The sequence below is a fragment of the Epinephelus fuscoguttatus genome, linkage group LG19 (assembly GCF_011397635.1).
Source record: "Epinephelus fuscoguttatus linkage group LG19, E.fuscoguttatus.final_Chr_v1".
Lineage (NCBI taxonomy): Eukaryota > Metazoa > Chordata > Actinopteri > Perciformes > Serranidae > Epinephelus > Epinephelus fuscoguttatus.
The window spans coordinates 15,517,803-15,542,481 of record NC_064770.1 but is presented as its reverse complement, the minus strand read 5'-3'; the positions used below and the strand labels follow the sequence as shown (position 1 = coordinate 15,542,481).

General features: G+C 43.8%; 1 protein-coding gene and 1 non-coding gene across 4 annotated transcripts; both read right to left on the bottom strand.

Moving 5' to 3' along the window:
• Window positions 1-3,260: 3,260 nt before the first annotated feature.
• trnap-cgg (transfer RNA proline (anticodon CGG)) lies at window positions 3,261-3,332 on the bottom strand. Its single transcript has one exon. It is a non-coding gene; the product is annotated as a tRNA-Pro (tRNA).
• Window positions 3,333-12,622: 9,290 nt separating this feature from the next.
• On the bottom strand, window positions 12,623-17,421 carry LOC125880073 (neurogenic differentiation factor 2-like). Of its 3 annotated transcripts, none has more exons than XM_049562321.1 (2): window positions 17,343-17,421; window positions 12,623-14,458 (listed from the first exon to the last, which is right to left on the bottom strand). In XM_049562321.1, exon 2 carries the CDS (start codon window positions 14,449-14,451, stop codon window positions 13,381-13,383), a length of 1,071 nt encoding a protein of 356 aa, XP_049418278.1. In that variant the 5' UTR covers window positions 14,452-14,458; window positions 17,343-17,421; the 3' UTR covers window positions 12,623-13,380. The 3 variants fall into 3 exon arrangements, with proteins under 3 accessions (XP_049418278.1, XP_049418280.1, XP_049418279.1); XM_049562323.1 differs by lacking the exon at window positions 17,343-17,421 and adding an exon at window positions 16,970-17,314; XM_049562322.1 differs by lacking the exon at window positions 17,343-17,421 and adding an exon at window positions 15,514-15,618.
• Window positions 17,422-24,679: the final 7,258 nt, after the last annotated feature.

Sequence of the window (24,679 nt, the reverse complement as noted above, 5' to 3'; positions counted from 1 at the left end):
CACATTATCACCTAGGGTCATAATTTCAAAGACATTTACCCCTTAAATTGATGCAGAAAAGGCACAACTTGGTGCACAAAAAAATCACCATAAAGTAGGAAATTGAGTGTTTGATGCAGAGGACCCTATATCCCAGTGTCCCCAATGTTTAAACAAAACCCATGCTCTTCAGCTGTACTGTATTCTGTTCTATTTGCCTCACTTTAATTAGATTAGATTCATCTCAGTGACATTTTTATGATTATTTAATGATATTTGGTCCATTTTAGCAGCAAGTAATAGTGAGAAGAAAGAAAGAAGAATATGATTGAGAAAAAGCAGCGATTATAAACAGAAACACATTTCAGCAATGCACGAAACAGCACAAATAATGGCGGTGACAGGTGCAAATATAATGACATAATGACACTGAGATTATGAAGTGGAGAACAATACAAAAATGCATTAATTAAAAGATCAAGTTTGGTAGTGTGTGAGTCATTAGTGGCCTGTAGTAATTGACAAAAGTCATCAGAGCCATCGGGAGAACGTTGTATGAGTGATGCTTTGATTCGTTCGGTCCCTCAGAGGGAGGCAGCTCCGTCCCTCCCTCCACCACACAGCTGCTCTGAGGAGAGAGGGGCTCGGCGGGGCTCTGGGTAGCCTTAGCTCTCTGTGCTTGGGTGAGAATTAGCCAGCTTTAGTGCTCGCCTCGCCTGGTAATCCCTTAATCTGGCTAGGCTGAGGAGGAAGGCTTTGGAGGAGAGATGGTGTGTCAATCCATGTCTTCACATCTCTCTTGGCACAGCGAGGCACACACAGAAAACACGGAAAAGTTTGCCGTCGAGAGTTGTGCCGTGCCTTTAATGAATTTGGCGCGTTATTCAGTGTGAGGTTTTTCCATCTCCTTTAACACGGTGTTGCATTTCTTAAAAGTCAGTTTAACGGTGCCAAATTTATTGTGATACCTTGGTGTATTTTTATAGTGCGGCAATGGTTGAGGAGAATTGTAGCCTGAATTTCACACCATGGTACTGAGAGTATTTCTTAAATCTAAGACCACATTTCAAATACACACTGTTGCTTCCTGGGCCAAACAGGATGTTGCTCCTTCAAACCCACTAGACTCTTTTTTGCATGAACACAACATTGACACATTATTATTATTATAAGAATAGAAATTATAGCCACTTTAATTATGGTTTGCACTTCAGCTACACTGGGGAGAACATGTTTAAACAAATGCATTTTAGTTTTGTTTTGTTTTGATTTTTATTTGGATCTCTTCTAGCACATTGGCCAATCCTCCAAGAGTCCACAAGTTTAGTTTAGTAGAAATGGAGAAAAGTCAAGACGGACAAACCATGTCATCCATTGTAGAAGGAGGCTGAAATCCAAAGCTCAGTGAAACCAGACATACTCAATATTATACTAAAAACCAAAAACCACCCAATTTCTCACAGAGCCACTCTTTTATTTTCCACTCCGTTTTTCTTGGCTCGCTGTATTTCTAATTGGCAATGGCGACTTGTTCCATTCCAGTGTTCATGTATATAATCACAAATATTTGCCCAAACAAGGCTTAAACCATGTTACATACACAGATTTCTTTTCCTGATGGCTCTGGTGTAATGTCTCTGTGCAATTTCTATCTCAGAAAAACACTGCAAGTAGCGTATAGCCCAATACGTGTGGCCTTGTAAACTCCAGACGCTTCACTCTGACCAACTTGTGTTGAGATACCTGCACACGTGTTTGGTGCCACGGAGCACGGATATCTGCCTTCTCTCAAATAAAATGCAACTACCGGTAGATGGCACACAGCTTGAGGTGTTCAAATGCCCAAAAAATCCATTTAAAAAACTCAATAGCAATTTCTCTTTCCAGAAATCATGATCAAGATAATCCACAGATTTTGTTAATGTAATTTGCCGTTGCAAGGTATAAATAAAAAAAACCACATACTAATAATAGTGACAGTGAATCCATTTTTATAAAAGACAAGTGACAGTGGCCTGATGATAAGTGATAGTTGAATTATACTCCTGCTAATGGTCTATGAATAACAAAGCATCCCGACATGTTAACATTGTCATGAATGCAATAACACAGAGGGGAATGAGGGGCCGCCTGGTACTGATTGTGCAAACACACGGTAATGAATGGCTAATGTGCTGGTGCAGAGGAGACGTTAATGCCATCCTAATTCCCTTTTGCTCAGAGCGGGGCACTGTGTCCTGAGCCTGTTAATCTGAACCCTTTAAACCTTTAATCTGGGAATCTGTCACACACACACACAATCTCACACACACACACGTACACAGCAACATCGACACAGACAACCTGTCATTGCCGTGTAAAAGTACTACACCGTACCTGCCACACCTCTCTCTCTGCCTCTCTCTGTCTGTTTCTCGAGACACATGTGACATATTGAGCGCCTGCAGCGAGATTCTTCCCCATGAGTGGCATTCCAGAGCAGGCCGTCCCAGGGGAGCATGGGAGTGGGGCCGGGCAGTGGTGGGTCTGGGGGCGGTTGCGGGGGGGGGGAACGGGGGCTGTGCAAGGGGCTTGTTGATGCAAAGGTCTGGTTGCTGAGGATGATTAGAGGGACGTTAGGGTCGGGTGAGTCTGCTACTGTTGGTCTCTTGAAGCAAGACAGAGTGTCCTGAACTGTACTAAAACACATTGGCTGTCACACCAAGCATCTCATCTACACTTCTAGACACTTCCTGTCCCAGTGGATAGATAAATCATCATCAATACAAAGGAAAAAAACAAAGTACATAAACTACTCAGACACAGTGACACAATTAACCACGTATGAAAGACGTACAAATACTAAAATACTAACATATAACACATTCCATGAGGACATTATTCTCAGGCAGCCCAGTCATTGACATCCCTGCAAATCACAGACACGTTATATCTCTATGTTTCATACTTATCAACATTTCTAAAGTGACATAGTTCAGATTACATTTTCACTCTGTTGTCATATACACACAGGCCTAAAATACACACACATGCAAACAGGACCTATACATGCGTTAAATGGGGAGATGTCAGATCAAGGAGGCTGCCCATGGACAGACACGCCAGGCAGTTGGGGGTTTGGTGCCTTGCTCAAGGGTACATTGGCAGTGCCCAGGGGTTGAACTGACACCTGCCAGTCTACAGTCCATATTTGAGCTGAATGGCAATTTGAATCAGCAACTGTCTGGTTCCCAGACCAAGTCCCTGTGGACAGAGCTACTGCCACCCCAAAAATCCTTCAAGGGCTCGTCCGGGATTTGAACCCGGGACCTCTCGCACCCGAAGCGAGAATCATACCCCTAGACCAACGAGCCACGTTGAAATACACATAACCAGATTAACCACAGCACTGTCACAACATAACATTAAAACTGACATCTGCTACATATGACAAGTGACTTAACCGTGGTTTGAAGAAATGTACAATGCCACCATTTATTTTGGCTGTTGGTTGGGCTCAGAAGCCAAGGACAAAACAATATCAGTACAATCTGATCCACTGATAAAAGTCCAATCAGGAGTATTACACTTGAAACAAAACCAATAAGATAAAAATAAAACAAGATCCAACAAGAAAACAGGAGATGCCATTCATAAGTAGTGGACACAAAGGGCCTTCTAAAATGTTCTGTGGACCATCTGGGCATCCTAAACTTACTATAACCAATCACACAACACATTTTAACGAGATACTGCAACCACAAAAGGATCATTTGTGTGTCATGTTAAACTGAATTTGTGAAGAAAACTAGATGAAAACATTTGTTTACAAACCTGTGCAGTGTAATCCAAGTGTCATTTATCCAGTTGTACGCTCAGGACTTCCCAAATATGTGCATTTTCACTAAAACCATAGTATTTAAAACACTTGTGCAAATGAGTTGCGTGCCTGGGCAAATGCATGCACTTACCCAGGCGCTTGGTGTTTATGTAGAAGTGTTATAAAGAATAAGGTTTTATTGAAAAATGCATGTGTTTGGGAAATACTGAGCATTAGACTGGATAAATGAGACTTGGATTATACTGCAGGAGTTGTGTGAGAGTTAAATGTGGCCCCCTTTTACGTTACATCTACAATTGGCTCTGTTTTTGGATTCCTCATAGATGCATGTGAGAAAGTTTTCTTCACAAATTCCTCACGACAGAGGTGTGTAATTGATAAACAAATGATCATTTTGTGGTTGAAGCATTCCTTTAAACCTCTAAATACCCCAAACAGGAAGTGGCCTTCATACTTAACTCCTTCTGGTTCTTTCCCAGCTTATTCTATGTGGTGCTTGTTGCTTTGCAGGGTCCTCTGTAGTTTGAACATATATGTCATTGCACATTTTCTGTTGCACATTTTGATTAGGGTGCTCTGAAGAAACATTTTCATGTATGCCAACCTGTTTCCATAAAACATTACCTGTTCCTTTCCTATCTCTCAGCAGCACATACAGTTTTCTAGGCCTCTCCACTTAGAGCTGTTGATAGTGTGTCTCTCTCTTAATTAGATCAGAATGGGGACATTGTGTGCGTGAGTGGAGACACTGTGTGTGTGCATTTTTTGTCACATATTATCTTATCATTTTTCCTCTTTCTCTCCCTTTGTCCCCGCTCCTCTCCTCATTCTTTCTGTCTGCCGGTTAATATTTCATTTGCTCTGCCGTCGTAGCGGGCTGGTACATTAACCAGCGGTGCCAGTCGAGCTCTCTGCTTGTGGCTGGCTGTATAAAAATAAACACACTCTAGTTGTAATGAACAGATGTCACAGAATTTAAACGTGCATAGCCCCCCTCCCACCCCTCCTCCTCCTCCTCCACACACACAAACACACTTCACCCTCCTCTCCCACCTCTCCTCCTCCTCCTCCTCATTCTTGCTCACGCGTAAAGACGCACATGCATGCATGCATGCACACATAGCATGGAGATACACTCATGCATCAACATGTTTTCAGAAACACAGATAGCAAAGGCGCTGCTGGATCAAGACACTTGTCCACACGAGTGTATATTGAACATACACAGAAACTCTTATACATGTATTCCCATGTGAGCTCTCCCTGGCACAGGGGCACGCATGGCAGGCATTGTGTTGCTCTGCCAGTCTCTTCCTCTCTTTATCTGCCTCTATTTTCCTCCTCCTCCTCCTCCCTCCCTCCCTGCCTGTCTGTCTGTTAGTCTGACAGCAGGCTAACACTGTGGTCATTTTACAGACTATTTTCATGAGGTCCTCCCATCCACTTCGCAGAACCAGCCTGTCGTCCCACAATCCCCAGCGGCATCATCAGAACCCATTTTGGTACTGTGAGGAAGGGATGGGCACAAGTGTGTGTGTGTCACTGTGTGAGTGTGTGTGTCCATCCCCCTTGTCACTCCCGATCTTTTCCCACTGAGCGTGTGCCAGCTCTCTGTGTTTGCTGGCTGACAGGACCGAAGGAGAGACGATTGTTCTCCACGTACCCAGAGACCCTCCCCTGCCAAGTCTGGGATGAAATCCTTTCTATAGCGCTAACTCCTCACAGTCGGGCATCTCACAGCAAAACACACACCATTACTGCTCCGGGTGGGAGGGTGATACCATGCACGCTAAAAGTCAGTCAGATACACAAAGGTCTGTTTTACACTAACACTGCAAAGAAGCTCTTTTCCACATCTTTTCAGTCCTGCTTTAGACTTAAAATGTTTGTTTCCCTTCAGATAAGTGCACCACTTGAGTCACCTAGTTCAAATCAAATGCCTCTTTTATAATTTTCCTGGAATTAAATGACATTTTGTTGATAGTACTGGAGTGGTGTGCCCATTTCTGTTTGATCTGCTTCAATCCAGCAAATACAAAAAGGTTTCCTCATCCCAAATCTGTCAGAATACTCTTAATTGTTTGAAATTGTAACTTCAGTGCTTGTCTACCCAGCCCCCGTGTTTTTGTGTCTATGTGACGAATAGGAACAGTAATGTTTAAACTGGTGGACACCTCTACAGCCAGCAGCTGCAAAACAGGCTGCGATATAACCACATGGAGAAATTACCTTTAATATATGTCCACTAAAAGTATTATTACTATTGTTTTGGCTATACTGACCATCTCAGATTGTTATTCTAAGCATCTGACAACATTATGGAAAGAATCTACACTGAGATAGACCTTTTTGTTTGACCAGAAACAGCCCCAAGCCAAGCCCACCAGGCCCCATTTAAATAAACAGTAATTTTGTTATCGCAAAACACACCTCATTCAAAATCAACAGAAACAAATTAAAACTCACAAAAGCCATCTTGGTTTGTCGTACCACTGTTCCAACAATCATTAACCCTGGTGTGATTGAAATAAACCCTTAATTCGCCCAGTAATATGTGAAAATTTACTGGATCTATACATGCTAAAATTACTGTTTATTTAAATGGAGTCTGGCGTGTTTGGTGATAGTGATTTTGGGGCTGTTTCTGGTTAAACAAAAAGGTCTCTCTCTGTAGGGATCCTATCCATAATGTTGTTAGACACCTATAATAATAAGCTTAGCTTGTCTGTGGCAAAAATAGACACTTTTAGTGAACAATTTGATGGTGGTAACACATTGTAGCCTGTTTCTATAGCTGCAGTGCTCTCACTCAATACTGGACCAGTTTCAAAAACTGTTGTTCCCATTCGTCACTTAGATGCAAAAACATGTGAAAATAGGGTCCAGGATGAAAAGTACAGTTATTCCTTAAGTTTATGTTTATGCAGGGGAGAAACATGCATTTCTTAAAGTGTCACCAACACTAAGTGTCAATCAGTAAACCCTCAGCAGCAGGTGTATCAGCAGAAATTGTTTCAGGAGAATTTTTGAAGACATTTAAAAACCTCCACATAATTGTATTTCACTGGTAAATGTTCAGGCTTGGTTCAAGGCCAAGGTTCAATTTGTTCATCCATAAAAACATGGAAATTACAGAGCTCCCATTCGAAACAACCAGCACTGAATACCAAAACATGGAGAACTCTTGCTCAGGAAGGAAAAGAGTTGAGGAGTAAGTGCAGAGACCTTGTTTTAAGTTTGGAGGAGCTGTGGAGAAAGTAGACAGCAGCGGTGATGGACAGAGCAGGTCATCATCCGTGTGATGGCAGAAGAGGCGGGCATCGGAAGATTAAAGGTGACGGAGAGGGATGAAGGAGAAGGGAGAGATGAAAGGAAGAGGGGAGAGGTGCGGAGGTCGTCCGGGGGGTGATCAGTGAGGTGGATGCGATGCCATCTGACAGGTCCAGCTGGGAGACTGCCCGCCCCCCAGCGCTGCAAACTGGTCAATATGGAGGCCAATTACTGCTGCCCATGTGACCAGGGCATCATCCAACCCTATCATAACACACGCGCACGCACGCACGCACGCACACATGCCATCTGTGCAGACCAGCAACGACCCCCTCCTCTGATCCAGTTGCGTCCCCGTGCAGTGCACGCTCCTACTTAACCTCCTAAACAGGGGCCAGCCACGCCTTCCGGAACATACCGGGACTCCGTGAGCATGGCGGTGACGGAGAGCTGTCCGACAGGTCATGAAGACTTTCTCACACTCTGTAGTCAAACTCTCCGAACAAACACTTCTCCCTGCAACATCTGGCACCACCCAAACCCCGTAAAACCTATCTGGCCACCCGCCAAAGGCCTGAAACCTACCTGGCGCTCACCCGGATCTCCACCTCTGTCTTTTCAACCCCTCTACCCGGTTCCTCCCTGCCCCCTTTACCCCCCAACCTCCCCTCCCCGCTTCCTCCTCCACCTCCACCTCCTTTCTCCCTTGGCAGGACCTCCAGCAGTAGCGCGCTCTCAGTTTAGCTTCTGCCTCGTCTTCTGCCCCACTGCCCGTGCTGCACCGCGCACCATTGTGTGATAACAAACAGATGTTGTGGAATTTCCTCTGAATGTTCTGCCAGTGACAGGCCCGCTCCCTTGTCTGGCAACGTGGGGGCACACTGGCATACAGTCTGGCACAGAGGCTGGCCGAAGTCTGCACCATTGTTTCCTCTTTACACATGTGCAGCATTTTCAGGGAAAGTGTGCGTGCAGGTGCCAGAGAAGTTAACAGTGCGCAATCTTTGCGCACATAAATTATTCAGATGCATGTGTGTATGGATGTTTAAATCAAATCTGTGTCCAGTTTAGCACTGCCTCATGGTTTGTCTTTTAATCACTGACAGATTGCAAATGCTCACAATGTCCAGATTATATTCCCTCTCTCTACATTGACTCCTAAATGCCTTCACCCCCCCTCCACATATTTCACATCCATACTATGATCTGATATCTGCATTTTGCAAAAACACTCAGTTATTATTTTTTTGCTAGACGTTAATTGGAATTCACACCATAATACTTGTGACATTTTGATAATCGCACTATTGACTGTTATGTCGGACAAACACTCTTGATTTTTTTTTCTCTCTACCAAGTTGAGTGAGAAAAAGAGTGGGCATGAACATGATAATTTAAACAGCGAGATTCATTCACTCACTTTTCATCCTGAGTGGAGCACAGAGTGTCATTGGAAGTTTTTTTTCCCTTCTTCTTAAGACTGGCTGAGACTGACTGCACATGTAAGTTGCAAGTCCTAGAAAATTGCAAAATTATGACATTAAATATGGTTTTAAAGTTTGTGGAAATCACGTGATTAACCCAAATCCTTAAACTGGTGATGTAATTTACAAACACCTGTGAATTCCTTTATAGTTCCTATAATCTCGTTTACAATATATTATTTTATGTTGTCTTTATTGCAGAAAGGTGTGACATAATTGAGCTTTAGGTAATTTGTTGACAGTCTCTCATGATGTGGTGACATGTCACAACCTCTTTCTCACACACACATGCACACGCACTCTTATGCAGAGGCCTGCCAGGTGTCTAGTCTTGTGACTAAAAATATAAATCATACATCTGCTCTTTTTGGCTGAACTTAACCCTTTTTTCTTTAAAGCTAAACATATTCTGCAAACTGCTTTTATAACAATAGAATTTTAATCGAACTTAATTCAAATTCTGGCATTTTTTCTTTCATATTCCAGTGTGTGTGTACCATATCACACTGATTTCCCTGCAATGTTAGCACATGTAAGGCCTGTTAACAACCACAGTTTAGTTCCAAAGATGCAGCACAGCCTTCTTTCAATGCATGAGCTCATGTACAACATAACATTAGAGGCAAATATGCATATTCATAGGCCAACTCTTCCAAAAAAAAAAAAAAACCCCAAAAAAAACTGCCCTACTGTTGTGTATTTGTGTATATGTGTGTGTGAGTGCATGCGTGTGGCGAAGGGTTACTCAGGATGAGCGCTCTCGTTTTTAAACGTCCTGGATAATGAACAGATGCTGCAAAAATTAGGAAAGAAACATCGACTCCTCCCAGCAGTGCCACTTTGGCCCGGTGAACTGGCACACTGGCGCACACACTGGGTTGTCCTCTCCGGAGCTCCTGGTGCTGCTGCTGGGGAACATTAAGGGACTTGGCACGGCTCTCCTCCGCCAGCCTGCCAGCCTCTCTCTCTCTCACTCTCTCCGGACTGTGGAGGAAGAGGAGGAGGCGGTGGTGGAGGTGGTGGTGTTGGTGTGTGGGGGGGTCGGGGAGTATTTTGATAGATGCCCTCTCCCACTGCTCGCTGGCCTCTCTTTTGGGCTGGCTCCTCCAGAAATGCATGCAACTTTTTTTTTCTTTGCTGATGAGGCCAAAAAGAAGATAGAGGCCTAAAACTCGCACAAAAAGTGTAACACAAGCTTTTGGTTGGTCGGTGTGAAAACAGCCTGAACTGCAGAACTGCGTGTTTGATTCCCACCCGGGACTCTCCCACTAAATGAATGCACTCACAGGTAGAGGCGCGTGCCAAATGGAACATGCTGTAATTTAAGGCAGTGGTTTTATATTGAACCTAGAGGACAGAGGGTTATTAAAATGAAAAACAGCATCACAAAACGAAAAGTAACCAAAATCTGATTTTATTCCCTGATTAAAAATGATTTAAAAAATATTTCACACACTATACAAACATCAAATTAATAGAGATGTTAATATTTTTGCCTTTCTGCAAAGTGCACAGAACAAAATTTGCAGCAGCATGAACCCACAAGTGTTATGTTGCAGACTTAACCTTCAAAAATCATGTTGTTTTAAAATGGAAAATTAAGTTTATTCATCTTTTAATCGTTTACAAGTTATTTCTGATGGCGAAATAGCAGGAACATGTTGTATTTTATGTAATTAAATTCTCCAAAATGTGTTGAGCTGTTGGCTGAAATTGTTCCATTATGTACTTTATCTTGCTTCTAATTGTGCAGATTTTAAAACCAAAATTTATTTTAAAAATGTGGCTATTTTCCATCAGTGTATGTCTTACACATAAGAAGTTACTTTAAGATAAACACAATAAAGCCCCCGTTAACATGCTGCATATATTAAGAGATCACATTCCTGGACACAAGAAAATCACTGGCAAATTATTTGGTCAGCTGCTCCAGACAAAAAAACCGCTCATATTGTGTGTTTTTCACTTTAGAATTATATTTTCATATTTTTATATAATCAAAAACTGCAAAATGAGTCCTACTGAAGCTTCCTGGGCCGAAACCCACAGCTGATACCCACGCAGTTTTATTCTGAATAAAATGAGAAATCCTCTTCACAGTTAAGCTTCTGCAGGTATTGACATTTATAATTGGATTTATATCGGTCACCATCACTCGCCACCCAAAGCCTGTGTGTGTCCTTACAGCAGAGAGCACCCAGGACATTTTGGGGAACATATGGGTCCCGGGGCAGCGCTCCAAACTCAGCCAGGGTGGCAACGGCTGCCCCTTGCACTGTGTGTGTGAGGGTGTATGTGTGTGTGTGTGTATGTTTGTGTGTGTGTGTGGTCACCATGTAATGTTTAATATTCATTTAAATACATAAAAGAAAGGTTAACGTTAACTTTCCCTGTGTGGGGACGTCTTGTGTGTGATTATATTCAATAAACATACAGATGTAATTGATTCAAACACTCCGCATAAATAAATTCATATATTTATGATGCACATCCGAGTCCACGTGTAAAATGTATGACTATAAATATGAGATGTATGTTTAAAGTTACAAGAGGTGAGGCTATGAAAAGAGGGGGTCGACTTCATAATTCATATCTGATGTTTAATGCATTATCGAAGGGTGGAAATCAAAGGCAAAATAACAAATATTTACATTTTGTTTGAGGTGTCAAAGATGCATTTCCTGATGTTGAAGTTAAATAAAGATATTAAAAAAACAGGCTAAAGACTTTTTTTTCAACAAGTAGGCCTACTATTGAATTCACAATAACCTCACGAATATATGACGCATCGAAAAAATAAAAATAAAGGGTGTGAGGGTGATATTTTAAAAATTATCTTTATGTCTTGATGTGATCTTTTTCTTTTTGACTTAATTTCTTATGCATTCAAACCCGCTGTGAAACCAACAGATCTGTTTGGGTAGAGTCTAAAAATAAACTCCTAAATTGTGGCCACCATCTTACAAAGCCTTGTGGTGTGAATGACATGCACATTATTAGTTGCAATATTACCAAACTTCCTAAGGATTATTTGGATTTTTCCCAAATGTGAATCTTGCACAGTCCGGATCAGACGGCAGCTGCAGGAGCTCTCCGCGGTGCTGAAACACATTTCTCCCTCCCATCTTTTCTTAATGGTCAAATATGAAGCAGGGCTCCATTATTATCCTGATGACCTTGAATGCAACGCTTTGGCATGAGCTAACCTGCATAGTTTGCATTTGTTGACCAGTGTGTCCAGGCTCCAATCAGACTGTGTTTTACAGCCACTGAATCCAAATTTGTTTTCATCCTGCATTTTAAACCAGTCCATACATTTATTTAAAGGCTGCTTTTAAAATGTTGAGCTGTCCACTAATCAAAAATGACGCATTGGCACCAATTTACTTCATCAAGAAGAGTGACAACACTGCCCTCTCCCTCCTGTCCCAGTTTACAGGATGAAGGCCCTGGGGCTCTGTGAGCAGCTCCTGCAGGTTGTGGCACCAGCCTCATATTACCCACTGACAAAAAGGCTGCTGCAGGTTAATGTCTCCTAGATCTCCAATACCTCTTCAAATACAAATGTCCGATTTATTCGTTTTTTTTTAATTTCCCATAGAGAGTGTAAAGTAACCACGTTTTGGAGATGCTGTAAATAATGTTCGATAGGTGAAAAAAAATCAAGTTGCACATGTCTCATTTATCGTCATTTTATTTTACCACACAGTTGGTTGAATACAAAGTTGAAAGACTTGAATTTTATGAAAGGAAAAGAAAAATGCTCAGCAACACATGGGATCCCTTCATTTCCATTGACTATTAACATTAATTACAAAAGAAAAACAACACAATAAATACGTGCAATAATAATAATGATAATAATAATAACCTATTCAACATAGCATTGCAAATCAAAACGGAAATATCGAACCAATATTTAATTTGAAATAAAAAACAGTGCAATGGCTCAAGTAGAAGAATATGAATAAATAAATAAGAGAAAAAAAGAAAATGAGAAAATGTCTGATTTCATTTCTTTTTTTTTTTTTTAATTGAATTTTGGCCAGCCCAGCCATTGTCATATTCAGTGTGTGTGTGTGTGTGTGTGTGTGTGTGTGTGTGTGTCTTTCATACAGTGTCTTTCTGGGCCTTGTTGCCTCGCTCTGTGGTCTCGTTGGATTTTGCATAGATGCGAAACGATTGATTTGCTGGAGGACAGACTCTGCTGAAACAACCCAACTTGCACATCTTTTTCCCTCTCTGCTCGGTTTCAGCATTTCCCTCTGCATTTCTTAAGATTTCAACATTTAAAAAATACCCCACAACCTCCCAAATCTCGCACGTAGAGGCGAGTAAATCTGATTTGCATTAGCTTCTTCATTGATTCATTTCTAATATCATCATTTTAGAAAACCTCCGTCAATGTTCAGGTGCAGCTGTAGCCAGTAATGTAGTGGTGAATAAATAAGTGGGTAACTTCCAGTCTTCAAAATGCAAACAACCACCGATACAAACACAAATCACATTTTTAAGAAACATTAATATTTTTGAAATTCTCCCATCATCATAGGTCTTGATTTGTTTATCAATGTCCCTTTTAGAGATTTATTTCAGTTTGGATAAATTCTGCTGCACAGATCGGATTGTGGGTCAGGTGGATTACCCTCCACTACATCTCTGACTATAGCAAAACAAAAAAAGATGGAATATCTGAAAGGAAAACACTAAATGACAATGAGTGAAACATCTCTCCAGAACGCCTAAATCCTGGCGGGTAAGCTTGTTAAAAAGTGTGCCGTGGATAGATTGTTGATTGCAAGGGGACGCACGGTGGGCTTCTCGTTTTTAATTGTGAAAAAACGCGTTCAGTTCATCATACACAGGGGCCCGTTCGTGGTGTAAGTGCATGTCGTGGTAAGGCAGGACGTTTTCAGAGTGAATGCCGCTCCGGGCCCCCGAGGAGCCAAACACCAGGTTGTGGGGCCCCGTGGGTCTGGAGCCAGGCAGACTGGAGTAATGCATAGAGTAGTGGTACCCCTTCTCGTTGTCGGGGGACGCTGAGCCTTGGTGCTTCAGGGAAAAGTTGCCATTGACGCACAGGGGCGGGCTGAGGGGCCCCTCATATTCGGGGCTGTTATACTCCGGGGACCCGCTCCCACCATACAGAGAGTCGTAAGCCGAGCAGTAGCCGTGCGTCCTCAGCGGATGCGAGTTCGAGCCCGGCTGGCAGTGGGGGCTGGAGAGACGCGCGCACTGGTAGGGGTAGGAATGCATGGAGAAGGAGCCGGAGCCGTACCTCCCCCCGTCCTGACACTGCTGCTCGGTGAGGAAGTTACGGGAGTTCAGCTGCAGGCATCCCGCCACCAGGTTTGTCGTGGGCTGGGAGAGTCCCTTGCACAGCGTCTGGACGTAGGACACAAGGTCGGGCCTTTTTCCAGAGCGCAATATCTCCGACAGGGCCCAGATATAGTTTTTGGCCAACCGCAGCGTCTCGATTTTGGAAAGTTTTTGCGTTTTGGAGTAGCAGGGAACCACTTTACGCAGATTGTCGAGCGCAGAGTTCAGGTCATGCATGCGGGTCCGCTCCCGCGCGTTGGCCTTTACCCGCCGCAACCTGGAGCGCTCGATGCGGGCCGGGGTCATTTTGCGCTTCTTGGGGCCCCTTTTCTTGGGCCTGTCTCCCTCTGTGTCCTCTCCGTCGTCCTCTTCCTCAGGCTCGTCGTCATCGTCGTCTTCCCCGGCGTGCTCGGAGTGCGTCCGGCTGTCTCCTCTCAGATCAGATCCGTCCATGTCGTCCTGGGTGTCCGCATCCTCATCTTTGATCTTGGTGTCCTCGTCCTCGCTGTCCTCTGGCCAACCCGAGTATTTCTGCACATCGGGAAGCAGCGAGGGGTCACTGAAAAGCCTCGTCAACATTGTGGCTCTGGAGGAGAGAGAAAAAAAGATCGAAGATTAGGCCTCGCATGCACAGAACATGCACATAGTAAATATACAATGAAAAAAACAATGAGATGTTTGTCATATAGTGGCAGAAAAAAAACGCAGTCGTTTGAGGTAAAACTCACTTTTACGCACGTATAAACATCCAAATATTGGAGCTATAGAAGTCCCACTGAAGATATTTTGATTGTAAGGTGTAAGGTCACTAACACACACTATCAACACATTGATTTTTTATTATAAAATATACCCGAGTCGTTATTTTTGCCTGAAGGACAAACTGTGTAAATAAAAGGGGAATAAAAAAAATACAGAGAGAAATCAGCCCTTAAAGCTTTGCCCTGAGTTACAGCCAGACGGATCCCCATTTAATTCCCTGCTGTCATCCGTGTGCCCTGTCGCGTCCTCTCGCAGCGGGTCCCAGCGGCAGGGGCCACATTACAGGTCCCTTGGGGGCCCCCACTTTCACTCCTCCTGACGCCCATATATACTCCTGGCTGCATTCCAGCACTATTCATCCACACCATACACCTCTCCTCAGAGGAGGCAAAAAAGGGGGGATTTTATTTAATTGATAGGCTGCAGCCCCGTTTAAAGTCAAGCTGATTATTAAATTAAGTCTTACAGACGTGTCCTAACTCAAACTGTAAAAAGGCTTTGAGGGATATTAGAATAACGAGGCCTGTGAGCGAGAAGCAAGAGGAGAGGTGGCACACAATTTTTGGTTTACACCTGCAAAAAGATCAAGCTTTGATTTATTTTATTATAATTACAATTCACAAAAATTGTATTAATATGATTTAATGTGACAAATTAAAATGATTGATGTTATCTTAGCTAATAAAAAAATAGAATAATAATAATATGGAATTATCAGGCGAAAAATGCGTCTAAAATATTTCTAAAAATACCTCAAAATCATTTTACGCGCGGCCATAACGAACCACAATTGAACTAATAATCAGCAATTAACTATAACAATCAAGCAAACATGCTAATTAATAAACCTAAAATGAAAAAATAATTTGATCAGCCTACCACTTGATTAGTAAGTGCAGTCCCATCCCAGGAAAAAAAGGGGCTACAGAAAGACGATGTGATCTTTGACAGCTCCAATAAGCCTCCTCTGGCTTCCTCCCTAACATGTTTGACTTCCCATCTATTATTATAGTGCAGCGGCAGACAGACTTGCAGCCCACAGTAAGGTAGGCTGTGATGGTTGGTTAATTATCTCGGGGGGTGTGCCAGGGGCAAAATCTCGTTTTTAAATCTCAGGCTCAGGAGGTTTGCTCAATTAGAAAGGAAAAAACACACACACACAACAACAACGTTTAATTAACAGACCGTGCAGCTTACACGAAATAGATTTCACACATAATTCAGTATGCACGAGTGCATGATTTCAAAGCACTTTTTTGAGTCGGCGATAACCCTTTACAGATGGAAATCGCTTGTATCCTTTTAGCCCTCGTTAAATATAAAAAAAAAAACCAACCACACATCCCTGCAATAGCTCCACTGTAGCTGCACCCACTGTGGGTTAAACAATGTTGTGTCGAGATAGATTGTTGGAGATAAAACTAGACAAACAGAGATAAATCACGCTGCACACTGCCTGTCACACTCAATGGCGTTGTCCCACCCTTTCATTTGCTCCGAGATTAAACGTGCAAATCATCGACAAAATCATCAATAAATCTCCCATTAAGCTCGAGGACGTCCTTTCGCTGAGGCTGGTGTCAGAATCTTCCACAGAAATTTCTGCTCCTGCACGCTGATTGTCTTTTGTGTCTCTCTGTGATTCCGGGTCCAGACGCAGGAATCTCGAAATCAAATTAGTGTCCGATATGATCTATTTACAGCCTGCTGTAAGGGGCTATACTCCAATGCTCAGGACTGCTCCGTGGAAATGATCCTGGAGAAGTGAAATCGGGAGCGGGAGACGCTTGCCTTTTTGACTCGAGCGCGGTGTTTGATGTTAGCTTTTATAATCCAGGTAGATTTGGATGTCAAAAGTTGAAGGGCACGCGGAGGGAGAGCGGGGGAGTGAGGAGGTGTTTGTGCAAGCGCGCTCATACGGAAATCTAATAAAACCTCAAGCATGCACATGCCTTGTATATCCATTTATGACATCTTTTTTTGTCGTTGTTGGAATGGATTTCAAAGTGTGCTATCACCAGATTTACGAAGACTAGGTGCATACCACAGCAAACAGGCACAGAAGGCGACTATACATTACATTTCCATGTGGATTCACGCCAGATTCGCCTTTTACGCAGCAAACTGTCCAAGATAAAGGTGATTTAATTCACCAAAACACGCCATTTAAAGTACAGTACAACTATATAACACGGAGATGACACCTTGCATTAATATGCATCTGTTCATCTGTTTATTAGATTAATTTCTCCCTCCATTTTGGACTGGCACTTCAGCATCTCCAGCTTTTTTTTTTTTTTTCCTTGCTATTGTTGATGTTTATGTTCCAACTTACCTCTGCTCGAGCTCTTCACAGGGGATGGGAGGAGAAAAAAAAACGCGCTTGAGTTTCAGACCATCTTCAGGGACCGCACGAGCGAGCGAACCAACGCTCCCTGTCAGTGTATAGGTGCAGGCAGGCAGCGCGCGGCTTTCTTTCACTGGCGCTGACGGGTTGTTTAGGGGTGCTTCTCTCCCGGCGCGCGCACTCGAATAACCGGAGCTTGTGAACGAACGTGCGTCTCGGCGTGTCTGTGTGTATATACGTGTGAGTGAGTAAGTGTGTGCATGTGTGTGTGTGTGTGAGTGTGGATATGTGTGTGTGTGTGTGTGTGTGTGTGTGTGTGAGAGTGTGGCAACCGTGAGCTACCGGGGACGGGGTTACATACCAGCTAAGGCTGTGATGCCAGCGCCCATATGGCTGGCACGTCACCGGCAAGAGCCATCACATGAGAGCCCGGTGATTGACATGCGCCCGCATTCGGAGAGATTTGCCCGCGGGGGGAGAGAGACATAGAGAGGGAGAGAGGGAGAGAGAGAGAGAAGAAGGAGGAGGAGGTAGGAGGTGGTGGTGGAGGAGGAGGAGGAGGGCTCCGCCATCTGTCACCGCGCTAGAGCTCACACAGCCAGAAAAAAGGAGGAAAAACAGAAGAGAGAGGGAGAAAATAAAATGGTGGAACAACAAAACTCATCATTGTTGACCTGTGCTGCTGCTTCAAGGGATGGAGGCTGTCTTTTTTTAATCAAACCTGTGAATTTTCCCATTCACCTGCCAAACTCACGCGTCAGTGTTTAATGCAATTTAGAGGAGAGAAGATATCCCAGCAGTCACCACGAGGACGATTATTGTGATTATAGGAAGTAAATGTACATTAAGTATGATAAGGTCAACTTATATGCTGACTCCCAATAGGAATATTACAGTAATAATTACTCCTCAGGGGTCAAGCATAATATTACAGTGTTATATACAGTATTATGCTTTACACAATTAATTAACCTCTTTAAACCACTCTATCCTCATATCTAAGAAGATAATACAGTAATAATGTACAGGGCCTATTATAAGATTACACCAATTAACTCCTCAACAAATGAAAGGTGGGTAAACTGGGCTCACCCTCCATCACATTTCTGTTCCAGAAGCAGGATGGGTGGAGGTAGGGGGATGGGGATGCATTATAAGTGCATTAAGGCCATGGAACAGAAGGCATATTGTTTATTTATTTACCTAATTGGATCAAATTATGCTTCAATGTATTCGGAGAACCAACAACCCAAACCAATTGTGATTTGTTCTGACTCTTGTGGGCACAACACCGGGGTGCAGATGACCCACTTGCCAAAGCTGCAAATGAGTCAAATTAGTAGGTATAATGTTACAAAGGCTTCTGTTGCATGGTGTGTGTATGTGTGTGTGTGTGGACTGGTGCTCATGAGGTTAAGTGTGAAGATCAAATGTTTACTGGTAGCTGTGTCCGAGTGTGTGAGGTTTGCCAGAGCTGCTGCTGCTGGTGTTTTCAGCGTGCAGTGCTGAGTGAGGGGCGCCTGCAGGGGTGAACATCGGATAGAGAGAGGGGGAAAGAGACATATAGGCACTGTGAGAGGAAGGGTGTGTGAGAGGGAGTGAGACCCAGGTGTGTAGACCCACTAGGGATGGATGAAAAATGAGGAGGAAGGGAGGGGTATAGCTGTAGATGACAGGGGATTGGTGCTGGCAGGAGCTGGCAGTGGTGCCCAAGATTTAGGCACGTTGGCACATCAGTGACATAAAAGCAAGAATTCCTCACCACCAGCATCCCGGTCCCTTCGGTGTGTCTGCTTCGCTGCATTGTGTCCATCCCGGCTCCTAGATCTCTCTATTTAGCAGACATTAGTGGAGTTAATGTGGGAGAAATGAGCTCGATGACCACCAAGTCCAACTTGGCACAAAGACACCCACCGGACTGAGGGAACAGGGACCTGGAGGCTGAGAAATAGCTGATAGAAGCTCATCATGTCCTTGGGCCTGGATCACCCCTACATCTCCTCCGCAGCCACAACCGAGAGAACGTTTGGGGGGGTTGCGGGGTCATCCCTGGGGTCACCAGTAGTGTGGCAGCTGTGGCTAGGGAGCCGTGATGCCGCACATTCACTAATGTGTCTCATCCCTTATGGGAAGAGGGGATGGTAACCTGGCACTACCCCAAACCATGGTGGGGTGATTGTGTCAGTGTGTGTGTATGTGCGTGTAGAAGGGCTTCACCGCCAGCCAAATCGGTGCCCTATCTTACCTCAGCTGCACTGAGGAGGGGGGAGATGCAAGGGCTGCGGCCATGGAGAGGGGGGGCTGATGCTTCTCAACAAGTCCCAAACAACCTTCAGGTCACCTTGCCAAAATAAATGCTAAATGTCAACAGTGTGGCTTTAGCCAGCGCCGGGCTAGAGGCGACTCCAATCAGGGAGGCTTTGATCTGATATTGAAACGCCGGAGGAGAGCTTGTTTGGAATTACGTTATTTTAGAATGACTTTGCATACTGTTTGTATGCGGATTAGTCTTAAGTAAGGGCCACCTGCTGTGCTTTTTCATAGGCTAAATGCATGTGATCAAGATGCAAAAAAATTGAAGCTCTTTCCCTTTAAGATATCAAAATCTCCATCACTCTGTTTTTTTCCTCCATGGTCAAATGACACCCAATAGCCTTTCAAAGTCATCAAGCCACACCTCCGTACCTTTGTCATCTTCCCCCTCCCTTCCTCCTTCTCTCACTGTCAGACGTGTGAGGTGATGACCTGCACTTCACTTGTCTTTCTGGAAGAAGTGCAAACTTCTGCTGGCACAAATATGAAATACAGCACACGCGCACACACACACACACACACACACACCCTCCCACCCCCACCAGACTCCCGGACCCCATCTGCACTCTCCTCTCTCCAGCCCCCTAATTGCATATGCACAAATGCAAATGCCTATTAATTAATTACTTGACTAATTAGTGCAGTGGTATTTTAGAGCGATAAATCAAGTGGAGATGGGGGCCGAGGACGGCGGGGGCAGGAGGAGGGCTGCGCGGAGCATCGACAATGAACCCACACCAGAGGGAGTGCTCCTATTGTACAGGTCCTGTGTGTGTGACTGGTGGAGAGGGTGTGCACACTCGGAGCTTCTGAAGTGAAGCACTATTTAAAAAATGCTGAAGAGCCCTGAAGAGGTGAGTGAGCGAGGTGAGTACTCTCTGTCTGCAAGAGGAAGTGAGGAAAGGAGAAGAAATTCAGGCTGCATATGAGATATGACCTCTGCTCTGCCAACTGTGCTGTTTCCTGGCATGTGGCCAAGCTGGGATGCTGGTTGCACCTATTCTCACAAAGGAGAAACCCTCAGCTACATGCTATGGCTGCTCCCACTGATGCATATTTATACTGATATTGTAAACCTTGTACAATAGTTCAATGAGCATAACAGTTGGCATCGTTTACGCAGCGATACTGATGTGATAATTGTGGCATCTGTGATTGGGAGGTGAATAATTCTGGCAGCCATGGTGAGTTGTGTATCTCTCCATGTGTGTGTGCGTGTGTGTGCCTGTAGGTGTGCCAGGCCCCCACCATAGGTACCCACGAAGATCTCCGGACTGAAATATTCATTCTTGTTTGCTCGCCCAGACAGTGTGGTCCTAATTGCAGCATCAGAAAGCTCCACCTCTCCCTCTCGTCTGGCTTGGCTGCTGTGGAGACAAACCTCATCTGGGAGCCTGTGTCAGTATGTGTGTGTGTGTGTGTGTGTGTGTGTGTGTGCACATCCTCCTCCATCCGTCCTCCTTTCTGGGGTTGGTAGATTTGTGCTTGGCTCACTCTTCCCTCACTTTCTCACTCATTCACAAACACGATGCACAAAAAGCAAATTTTCAAGGAGCAGTTCACGTCCATCAAATCCATTCATCTAATTTGCCTGCGTGTCACATTTGCCATGTATTCTCAGCTCTGCCTTCATGCCTCATTCACTCCGCTTGTGTTGGAGTTGGGACGACTATTGATCTCTCTGTCAACATGTCTGTCTGTCGATCTGTCGGTCCACAGGGTGTGTGTGTGAAGCTCTGGAGTTTTTCATCAGTTCCCGTGCCAACCCAACCCGTGCCTGGCCAAGCTGAACCATCTTGTGGGATTTTTGGCTTTTAATTATAGTAAGAGAGGATTAATTATGGCAGTGGAAACAAGGGGCCATGCATTATTGATGCTATGAGTGAAGGGCTGGAGGGGGTAGAGGGTGCTAATTAAATCACTGCCCTACTGCCACGTCCTCCTCTGTCTCTGCCTCCACCATGTCTTCCACCTGCTACATCTCCAACACCCCACCCTACTTTACTCCTCGCACCCACCCACACATATATTGTCACTCACACAAACACTCATACCTCTGTCGTGTTGTTTTTGTCTGCTATTTATTATCTTTATTATAATTTTACCCAGGTCTACCTCATTAAAAATCTCCACATCAAAGTTTGGACCTATCTCCCACTCATCAAAGCGTCCTCACCTTTTCAGGAATCAAGTGTTTCATTCATCTTCAGTCATGTACCAGTAGATTTTCTCTCCATGGTATCTCTTGCATGCTGCCACATCCTGTTGATAGTGATTAGTACATCTATTCAGTGTTCCTCAGTGGTGACACATTTTAAATTTGCTTCCATCCTAAATGAGCACCTCAGTTTCAATTTCAACCCCCATTAGGAAAGCTCCTTCCAGTCAACAGGAGATGAGCCTCTCCGAGAGCTAAGTGTAACAAAAGGCTGCCATCTACTGGAATATTTTCATAATGATCACTTTTATCATTTAAGCCCTGTGTGTTGTCTGTACTTACACTTTTGAGTTGTTAGACTCTGTTTAACATTAAACTAACCATAAAAAATTTGAATTCAAATTTAAGAGAGATAATTGTCAAAAAGAAATGCTTTTTTTCTTGTGCCCTCAAGTAGAAAAGCAGAAACTCTATGGTAGTAGAGTCATTTTTACACCATTTCCTTCCCTATTATCAGACCAGTTACATTAAGTGTAACCATGAGAGGCAATAAAGTAATTGACATTACACAGGAGCCAGCTATTTTGCAGTAAAGAAGAGTCTTTTATATCTTAAAGGGAGACTTCGTTGATTTCCAACTAGCTTCGTATCATAACCAAGTAGGCAGTATGTGTAAATGAACTGCGGTAAACTTCCCTCCATCTTACCAGCACCCAGATCTCCCTGCTCATCTCAGACAAAATGCAGTGGATGATGCGTTTTGCATCATTCAGCCAATTTTTCGCTGGCTCCAGGGCTGTTGCTCGAACTACACTTCCACTTCCTCATTTTTGTACTGCCTACCACCATGAACACAGAGAGTCAGGTTCATCAGGAGGGCCCACAACATCATCAAGTCCAGCACACACACCAACCACAGTCTCTTCACACATCAGGCAGATACTACTAGAGTGTGAAATCCAGGACAACATGACTGACAAACAGCTCCAACTGGCCATCAGACGGCTGAACAACAGCACCGAACACAGCCCCCTACCATCACATCAGGCTCACAAATCATCATTCGTTCATTCATTCATTCATCTTCTAACCGCTTCATCCTCTTGAGGGTCGTGGGGGGGCTGGAGCCTATCCCAGCTGACATCGGGCGAGAGGCAGGGTACACCCTGGACAGGTCGCCAGACTATCGCAGGGCTGACACAGACAACCATTCACGCTCACATTCACACCTGTGGACAATTTAGAGTTACCAGTTAACCTAGTCCCCAATCTGCATGTCTTTGGACTGTGGGAGGAAGCCGGAGTGCCCGGAGAGAACCCATGCTGACACAGGGAGAACATGCAAACTCCACCCAGAAGGGCTCCCACACAACCTCTTGCTGTGAGGCGAGAGTGCTAACCACCACACCACCGTGCCGCCCATCATCACTCGTGTTTATTTTAATATTTAAATCTAACTTTTATTCTTATTTATTATTGGTTTGCGAGGAGGGGAACTGGCAATTTAGAATTTTATTGTGTGGTGTAAACCACTGTGTTTACTGTGCAAGTGACAATACACTTCTTGAATCTACAGAAGGATGAGAGAGAGACTCATCTCTGTCTCCCCCTCTCTCTCAAACTCAGACCAAACTCAGACCAAACTCAGATCAAATGTAAAACTAGGCAGTGCAAATTAAGTATAAACCAAGATTCTGTTCCTGCCTATTTCTCACCTTTAATGTCTTCAGAACTACATTTCAGTGCACTGTTTGGCTGTAGTACAAGAATCTGTAAACAAGAAATGACTGCCATACTATTCCCTGAACTACTGGAAAAACTGAGGCTGACAAAACTGAAATCAAACCGTAAAACTAAGCAGTGTTGATCAAATATGAACCAAAATTCTGTTACTATGTCGCTTATTTCTTCTCTAAAATGTTTTCAGTCTCATATTTTAACTTACCATTTAACTGTATTCAAGATTGTTATCTGCCAGTTGCCATATTGTTTCCTGTGTCAAAATAGCCAAGCTTGCATTATGTCACGCACCAGCAGGAGTGTTTATTGGTCTGGTGTGGTGCAGTGCATTGTGGTAGTTGTAGATTTCTTACTTCAAATCAAATGCAACAGCCCCTTTTCTGCTGTTTCCTCTGGCCAGGGAGCACCACTTTTAAAAGTATTATGTGTCTTTATACTGCATAGACAGCCTATGAAAAGACCATCTTTCTAGCAGAGAAATACATCTTCACAGGTTTGTTATAGTCCCACATCCGTGATACGTTATGTTGTCTGCTATTGCTGAAACTGTGCATAGCGTGAAACCTTCAAACAGAATAATTGCACAGGTACTCACTGATTTTCTTCACTGTAAAAAAGGCATATGTGAGTTCATTGTGCAGGGAGCCTCAGTTGGGTCTCAACAAAGGTCATCTGTTCTGGTGGTCTTAAGATCCCAATTTGAGAACCACACTTTTACTTGCTATTTAACCCTCCACACTGATGATAAATTAGTCTCATTTTAACTCCTGTCCTTCTTTGTGTCTTTCCTTATATCTCCTCTCTCCTTACTCCTGTGATCCTCTCCCTAAATTCTCAGTGTCCCATCATGCGCTGTGTTGTCCCAACACATTCCAGATGGATATATTGGTTCCCTCACGTCTGAAAATGCAATGATAACAAGCTGAGGAGGTAATCCCCTGTCTGTCCCTTTGTTTTCTGTCGTATTTTCATGTACAGTGCTCAGTGCACCACTTTGTGTTAGGATCTCTGCTGAAGGGACCAGTCAAACAGGAAAATTACATCTATATCAAAAGCGGTAAGTAAAAACCCCTGGAACAAATCATAGGAACAGGAAGATCAATAAATAACTTTGTGAAAAAAATATGATGAGGAGCACAAAATTTCAAAGAATCAGCAAAATGTCATGATTATTTACGTGTCACTCATAATGACATCAACAGGACAGTAGATGGCGCACCTGCATCCTTCATCACCAACAGTGCAACAACAACTACAGCTTGAAACTGCAAGACAGTACAGCTTTCCCAGGTGCATGTGACTATGACTGTTGATGCGAACAGTACCTGTTTATTGTGTGATGGTATGTTATATAAGGGAAAAGAGGGGGTTGAGTGAGGAGTCAGGTGTTGAATGACAGGCAGCCTCTCTGTGTACCTGATTAATGTACAAAGCCTCTCTGTGATCCTGATTAATGGAATATTTCACTTTTTACACCGAGGTTTGTC